The sequence below is a fragment of the Austrofundulus limnaeus genome, unplaced genomic scaffold, assembly GCF_001266775.1.
Source record: "Austrofundulus limnaeus strain Quisiro unplaced genomic scaffold, Austrofundulus_limnaeus-1.0 Scaffold1134, whole genome shotgun sequence".
In the NCBI taxonomy this organism is placed as follows: domain Eukaryota; kingdom Metazoa; phylum Chordata; class Actinopteri; order Cyprinodontiformes; family Rivulidae; genus Austrofundulus; species Austrofundulus limnaeus.
Genome location: NW_013953536.1, coordinates 68519 through 76880, shown reverse-complemented (window position 1 = coordinate 76880; position 8362 = coordinate 68519). Strand labels below are relative to the sequence as shown.

The 8362-nt window shown below is 40.3% G+C and overlaps 1 protein-coding gene across 2 annotated transcripts in view; it reads left to right on the top strand.

Annotated features, from left to right (window-relative positions):
- The first annotated feature begins 364 nt into the window (after positions 1–364).
- The window catches only part of asap2a (ArfGAP with SH3 domain, ankyrin repeat and PH domain 2a), a 45457-nt gene continuing 37459 nt past the window's right edge, over positions 365–8362 (top strand). For both annotated transcript variants that reach the window (XM_014030879.1, XM_014030878.1), the window contains exon 1: positions 365–938. In XM_014030879.1, coding sequence (XP_013886333.1) covers positions 813–938 — 126 coding nt within the window. In that variant the 5' untranslated portion in view covers positions 365–812. The remainder of the gene's footprint in view (positions 939–8362) is intronic.

Genomic DNA, 8362 nt, shown 5'->3' with positions numbered 1-8362 from the left:
TAATCGTGAAAGTCTATATTTTACAGCGCAAGTAACTCAACATTTTCTACAACAAACAGCTCTGTAAGAGATCAAAGTATAATTAGTCACGTGTTTTTAACAAAAATTTGACTTCATCATATTAAAATAACTATAGTAGCTTTTTTATTTATTTTAAAAAAATAATTAAAGTTGTAAATTATATATGCACTGTATTGGTTTAAGTTAATGATACTACTACTGAAAGGCTAGTTTACGAGGTGTCTTTAAAGGCATCAAAATTCCCTGAATTCTGGTTGGCTCGCGGTTTCCACCAGCTGTCTTCTCATTGGCTGCCGCAGCTTCATTGAGTTCCCTCCTCTACCTTTGTCAATTTCTGGAGCTCCGGGTTGAATCGCACGCTTGTTGTTTTCCGGAGCTTGGCGGCGGAGGGAGAAGTTATCATCGACCCGGTGGCAGGAGCTTGTAGCACACGGTGACAGGATATTATCGGATTTTACCACGGGAGTTTCGCACTATGCGTTGAGGACGAGCTATTAAAGTTGACGGAGAAGGGAAAGGAAGGAGTAGCGGCTCGAACGGTGGGACTAATTTAACCGTTTTTTGTTTTTTTTTAAATCACCTTGTGGCGGTGCGACGCTGAGCTCCAGCGGTGCTCTGGAACAAGGGAGTGACACGAACATACAGAGATGGTTTACTACCCTCTGGGACATTTAAAAACACTACTACTTCGAGCTTTTCTCTGCTAAAACCAAACAGATACGCGTTTTCCTTTTTTGTATTTTTTTTTTATTTCTTCATCTTTAGCAGCTAAGGGATTAATTTTATCCACCATGCCGGACCTAATCACAGTTTCGGAGTTTGTGGCAGAGACGAATGAAGATTATAAATCACCGACTGCCTCTAATTTCACCACCAGGATGTCCCACTGCAGGAACACAGTGGCTGCTCTGGAGGAGGTCAGTTATTCTGGTGGGACTTCATTTCCATAAAGATGAGCTGCAGACATCTATTTATCATATGAGGATAACAAGTTATTCCTTACATGACACGTCCCTGATTTTGTGCAATTTGCAACAACCCCCCTCATGCTTCATTTAATAAGGTTTTTGTTGCTGTTTGGGTATATGCTGTGCCATTGAACAGTTTTGGACTGTAATGATTTCTAATCAAAAGGTCTGTATTTAAGCTGTGTGACATTTACCTCTACCCCTGAATCTAGGAGAAGAAAGCTTTCTAGGAGGTGGGATCCCTCCTTCAGGATGGACACATGCAGCTGATGCAGTGAGAGCAGACAAAACCAAGATGCCTAAAGTGATAAGAGGAATCGGCGTGCCCCTGCCCCAGTTTAAAGCAGCTGCACTGCACTCCCTGTGCACACAGAGAGCACTTTGTGTTCCTCCTTTGGCTCGCCGGTCATCTGGAGGAAGGACACTTCCGCTTTGTTCCCTGATTGCCCTCCACTGCCTGCCTCCTGTACAGTTTCCCTACTTTGTGTAGTGCAACTACAGTGCCTCGCCCTGTCTGCTGGTTAAAATAGGATTTCCCTCATGAGTAGTGTTATGTGTGTTAGTGTGTCCCTGCTTTGTAAAGATGCCCGAGGCTGTTGGGTGGCTGACATGCAGGGAAATGAAGATATCTTTTAACTGTGGCGGACAATTTGGCTGTTTTTTTTTATTTAAAGCCGGGCGTGTAGAAGTGAGGTGACTTGATTCACCTTAAACTCCCTGATCCTCCACACCTCTGGGAGGTTTGTGGTTTCATATCTAACCCCGTGCTTGTGGCAGGCAGACTTCCACCTGCTCCCAACAGGTGCTGCTTCACCTGAGCATCAGGCGTGTGGATTCCTTCGAACCCTTTTGTTGCTGCTTTAAAGCGTCCACCGGAAACTAAAACAGCTCTGCACAGAAAGGAATGTGTTTTACTATTTATTTAGTTGGACTAAAGCAAATAAGAGGCATGGATTTTATTCTCTTGAAGCAGCGGTGATTGCTGGCGTGTGTGGTTTTGAGTTGCAGGGTTGCGAATCTTAAATCAGCAGCTTTTGTTTTAGAGCTCTGTTGTTGTTTCACACTGACCTCCCCACATGGAGGGAGCACAAGGCCTTATTGTTGGGACAACTAGACTTTGCAAACTTTTGGTCTGTTTGGCTAATTAAACACAGCGGCGGACGGAGAATGTTTCCACTTATTGTCTGCAGGCCTGCTRGGAATTTCAAACATATTTTAATAGATTTTAGGCGGAATAATTTGCAAATGGGAGTGCATGTGTAAAGTGCTCGCCATTGTACATTAATCAACATGAGTACCTCAATCCATAATGTAAATGTGCCAGATTTGTCCATATTAGAGAGCTGTAATTCCTGGTAGGGAGGTAATAGGTAAAATTAATCTCATTGGTTTTAATTTCTTTATATTTACATCCATTTAGATATTTGATTTAATGAGTTCTGGAGACTTTATWTAGACGTATTATTTGTCTTTCACCTGCTCCTTTAAAACACTTCAACCTGGATCTCTGACTTACAGAACCGGTCAGAAGTACTGAGCATTAAASCTGATTGCTCCTCCACAGTACCCTAATGTTTTTTTTTCCATGTATGACTCTACTTTCAGCATGCATGAGAGGAGATATACACYTGGAAAGCCTTTCAGAAAAATTCATAAACAAATTGAAACCCAAGATTAGAGCCTTGAGGTACACCATCGTTATCAGCCATTTCCAAAACAATAACATCATTTTTTATTATTCAAATGTGATTTTATCTGTTTTATAACAGTAGTTGAAGTATAAAATTTCAACAGCTGAAGGCTTGCTTTAAATCCAAAAAGATGGCACCATTTTAGGCCTATTTGTCACCCTTCAGTTGACGGCTGAGGACAGGCAGAGAAAAACACCCAGTGCTGTCAGCAATGCTAAAGTGACCTGCAGTGTAATTTCAGAGCGTACTTTTTCTTTTACAACTCTACATTTGTGGACTATTGTTGACCTTTTATTTCACACTGTCTACTTTTAGTATTGACAGCCAGCACCGTTAGACTTTAATGGAATATTTCAGCGCTGGGCTGTGAATACATTTGCATGAATTTCAAACATTTCAGGTAAGTGTTGCAGCGGATTCAGGTGCTACTTTCTGTCACTTGCGTTCCTCCGTTGAGACATGTCCTCTGTTTGTGTGCTGGAACTTGTTGACGAGGGAAGGCTTAATCATTAGCGCAGAGGGGTGTGATTATTGGTGTGGAAATCTGCTGTTCCAGATGGTTTGTTTMGGACAAATCTGCCCTTTAATCCTGTTAGCAAGGAGAACAGAGCAGGAACCTAAGTAGGCAAATATCTTTTGGGTGTTGAAGCATTTTGCACACAATCGCACTGGATATTTGCATAGAGTATAAGTAAGATCTATGTTGCTTATTTAGCTGATGGAAAAACTAACTTTTTAGTCAAGTACATAAATAAGACACAATTGTTTTTCTTTAGATCTCTGCACTAAATGAATCACTAAACTTCCTGTCTTTGAGTTTATTGGAAGCCTTTAAACACATACAATAAAAGAGAGAGAAGTGCATCCATCTGAGTTTCAACACTAATGGGTCCACAGTGTTGTGCTGTTATTTTCCTCTAAACTTAATTGCGTCTGACGTGAGCTTAATTGGACTAGTAGTTTTAAACCGCCTGCTATCCGGAGACCGTTCGGGCAGTTTGTGTGCATGTGTGTGCCTGTTAGGTTTTCATTGGCAAAACCACAGCCATAAAAACCTGTTTATCCAGTAAGAGGATATTGAGCTTTGCAATGRGCCCTCCTCGCTTCTTTTGTACTCATGTAAAACAACTTATACTGACTTCCTCTGTGCACACTTCTGTGAAATAAGAGCTTTTATTCAAAACGTTGTAAAGTATTTGAGAAATTTAATTTTAATTGCAGCACACACAGTATTAATTTTCACATTCTTTCCTTTCAGAAAAATAAGTAGCCTCTTATTAGTTGCTAAAGTTTAATGAGTTAAATTACTTTATAGGAGGGTATTGTGTYTTTTTCAYGCACATAGTTCAATTCTGAGCTGAACTTTGTTTTAATTAGTCTTTGTAAAGATGTCTCTGCTTTTGTCTCACCTGAGAAAAAGCTCATGAGGTTGACAGAGAAACTGTGMTGTGGTGGTTTATTTTTAAATCTGTGGCTGCTTCACTCTTTTTATATAAATGAATATATTTTAACCCTGTTACTAAATCCTGCCAGTCACGCTTCTAAAATGTTGCAAGAGTTATCTCGTTAAACCATGTGAATTAACGTCTATGATCAATTCATTTAAAGGACTTGATCTGTACTAGTGATTGTTGTGTTTGCTTTTACAGAGTGATAGAACCAGTAATTAACCAAGTCTGTGTCTCAATTCATGGGCTGCATCCTCATGAGTGCACATTTGTCGGTCGCGTACGTCACTGCCCAGCACCAAGTGCTGTCCCAAATCGAAGGCTCCTCRTCATGCGGACGAGGAATGCGGCCTACAAAATCTCAAAAATCAAGGATGCACCTGAGTGTCCTTCCCGGCTGAGGATATCCCAGGATTCAACGGGCCAACTAGGGATGCACCGATATGAAAATTTCAGCCGATATCGATATCTGCTATAATTATTGTTGTTATGGCCGATAACCGATATTTACCGATATTACACAAACACACATATTATACATATACGCACAAACACACTTGGGTCTTTTTTTGATACAAACGACCAGACCTCTGACATGGCTCCCTYCTTCAGTTATTTCTGGCTACACAGCGTAAATATCACCATCATGATCAAACAGATGCCGCTCAACCAATCGTCTCCCCTCCRAAAACAGAAACAAAAAGCTAAAAAGTGGGAKATCAATATCTGACGTTAATATCGGCCCAGTTTTAAATATCTGACAGATACTGATATTCTAAAAAATTACCAATATCGGCCGATACCGATATTAATGCCGATACATCGTGCATCCTTAGCGCAGACTTCAAACTAGAGAAACGAAGACGGTGGAGTCTTTATTTTTTTTTACCAAGTTGGCATAGTTTGGAAACTCATCACGGACAGAAAAATTTGTTCTTAAATGTACGGTGGCTCAGTTGGTAGAACTCGATGCCTCTCAGCAAGATGGTCGCCGGATCAAATCCTGGCCTGGTTCTTTTTTTAATGTATTTATTTATTTTATTGATTTGTTTTGAATATGTATACCGAATGTCCTTGGCGATATTGTCTTTGTGCCTATTCAAGCCAAACCCAAGCACAAAAAACAATTATACTATGTTAGGTACTTTGTAGTTCTTGAATAAAACTTTATGTTGTAAGTTGGTGAAGGACATTTTAAAGTATTCACGTGTAAAAGTTCATCATTTTTAATCGGACATTCATGATGTTCCTTTGGTTGCTCGCTACGTCTAGGGGGCCAGATAGGGAGTGAACTCGTGACCTCCCTGACACAATATAGGCTCGAATCTGCAGCCTCGTGATTACAAGTCTGCAACATTGATGTTTGAGCTACTGCAGCCCAATAAATRGACGTTCATGATGATAACTTGAAAATGTAGTCGAGATGAAATCTGGTTTAAGAGCTGCTGTACGCTTAAGTTCCTCTCCTCACCCAGCTTTCATCCTCTGCTCAGTTGGCTCCTTTTTCAATAATAAATCACAGGTAATTCTAGCCAAGTCAGTTTTCTTTACTGCTCTACAAGTGTAGTGTCATTATTATTCTTCCATTGGTCCTCATTCATTCATTCATCCATTCATTCATTCATTCATTCAGTTCGGGTGGAAATTGCGCCATGGGAGGGAGGTGGAGAAGAAATATTTGAAAAATACTCTTGTAAAGCTGCTTTAGATCAGTGATCAMTATTCAGTGACAAAAAAGTATCAGTCCAAGACAAATTAAATCTACCTTAAACATGATTCTAAACAATTTTTAGACTAATCTAAATTTGATGTACATTATAGTTTATACCTATTGTTCATCCTGCAGCTAAGTTTGTGTTTCCATTATGCTCCATTCTCTGTGAACATGATTCATTTTACCTTTTGGACTTTAATATTGTGCATCAGATGTTTAGAGATCTGTTCTCATAGTTTTCTACAGCTGTTTTTGCMTTTGGAAAAAGAAAAATAGCTGTATGTTGTGTGAGTGAATTGACCGCATGACCTGGAATAACCCGCTTTAGCTAGGAGTTGAAAAAGTGGCGGGGCTGGAGGGAAAAACTTTTGTCGCTCTTTTTATTTTAGTTTCTGCTAATGAACTACCTGGGGTTATCTGAATCTAGTAAGAAAAATAGTCTTCATTTATTTTTACATCAGTACATTTGACTGTATTTTAATCACCCACCCAATAATAAAACTCTCTGTTGACCCCTGGCAGACCCCCCCCCCCCCAAAAGAAAAAAAAATTGCATTTCTGCTACTGCAGCAGAGCTCTATCACTACCAGCTATGCATTTGTATTAGACTAGGTTGACTGTAGCTTAAATCTGTAGGTAGATTATTAAATTTAATTWAATTTAAGTAAAGCCTTTTTAAAGTCTAACTTAATTCTTTTGTCATTGTCTTTTGTAAAACTTCAGATCAGCCAAGGTAGTGTCTGATCTAACTGCTGAGTGTGTGAAACGTGGGAGTCAAGCGACTGATCTTTAGCCCTTTTATCTCCATTACTGGTCATCAGTTGCTTGCAGGCTCTGTTGTTTTTGATCCGCAACCTGAAGCGTATCGTTCATTAACCCAAGATGACCTCTTCTGATTCAATTTCCATGCACTGCAATTCTGACTTTGCGTAACCAGTTCCCTCAGAGCAAAAAATGTGTGTCCCCCCCCTGAGTTGAAGATTGTGTTGAAGTATCTCATTTTAAAATGCAGCAGTTCATGAGTGGATGTGTTAACGCATGAGGCCAAATGTGCTCTTGTAACTATTTCACATGTGTCAGMGTGCTGGCTTTTGTTGACAGTTTAGTGGTTTCCAGCCAAAGGGGTGGTTGTAGTGTTGGCACTAAAACCTGTGACCTGGATGGGACAACAGCTGCCCCCTCCTCCATGTGGAGCATGTAGGGGTTATCAACACTTAAGACAAACTATATCTAATAGCTTCAGTGCCACTCTGAGGCATCCATGAGCTGTTAAATGCACATGGGTGTTAACGTGAGCTACTTAGATCCTTCAGTTTTTACCACTTAAGAAGCTAATTGCTTCCTTTAAGTAAKATGGGATTTCTGGAAGGATCTTCTCTCTGTCCTTCATCCTGTAATAATTACACCAGAGCTGGCSAAGTCTGTGGAAGCACCTATACTTATTCTATTTGTTCTTCAGTCTCTAATGACTCGACTTCTTTAGGAATATTAATTACTTTTGAAAGCGTATCATCCAGACTCGGGCGTCAGCCAGGCCTCATTATTATGAAGCAGCCCTCTCTATAGATCTGCTGGGGTCAAGGGGACACCTTCAAATCCCAGTTGGTTTTCTTCTGACTTTAACTGTAGGGTTGTAATAGTCCCTGTATGACTGCTGAGCCTTGTGCATGTTCGATTGAAAACGTAATGTTGATTTTGGTGTTTTGTTCTTGATCACTGCTGGGTTTAGTTGGTTTTTCCCCTCAGCAGTTCACCAGAGGGGAAAGGCTTCTGTCCTTCCCAGAGGTTAATGAGATGGACTTTCACGACCAGTGGGGGGAAGATGAGAAGTTAAAGCTCATCTCATCTATCAAAGCATGCTGGTCCAGATTGTCTAAAACGGCTCATGTTAAAGGCTTTTGTTGCCTGACAGACTCTGCCTCTTCATTAATGAACTCCGTTGATTTGTGGTCCTGGTCACTGCATCCTGCTCCAGTCGGGGTTTGTTCAGGGCGGATGAGTTCTCGCAGCTGTGTTGTCCGGCTGTCACTTTCACTCAGYGGAGTGACCCAGACCACTTCTGTGTTGAGGAAACTCCTTGTAGACTCTCAYGGGGGATTAAAATCTCATTGCTTCTGACTCATAAAAGTCATTTGTAGAAAACTGGAATTTGACAGCCATGTCATGGCATTTTTCTTTTTAATCTATTTATTGTTGCTAAGAGTAGAAGAATCATTTCTGATGACACAAGTTCCCAGTTAAGATCAGAGATGCATGTAAAAAGCTTACTTATACAACTCTTCTTGATCTTTTTAGTGTTTTTGCTTCAGGGGTTGCAAGACAAAAGCGGATCATTTAACCTTTTGTCTGTTTCAGAAATGATCATACTCCAATTAACTGTTCAGTATTTGATAGGTGTTTTGCCCCTGGCAACAGTTGAACATGAAACATTTGTGAAGAGTCAGATTAATCCAAGGTAGTGTTGGGAAATATTGGCAAAAAAATTAATCACAATTAATTGTGGTATTTAGCCGATAACGA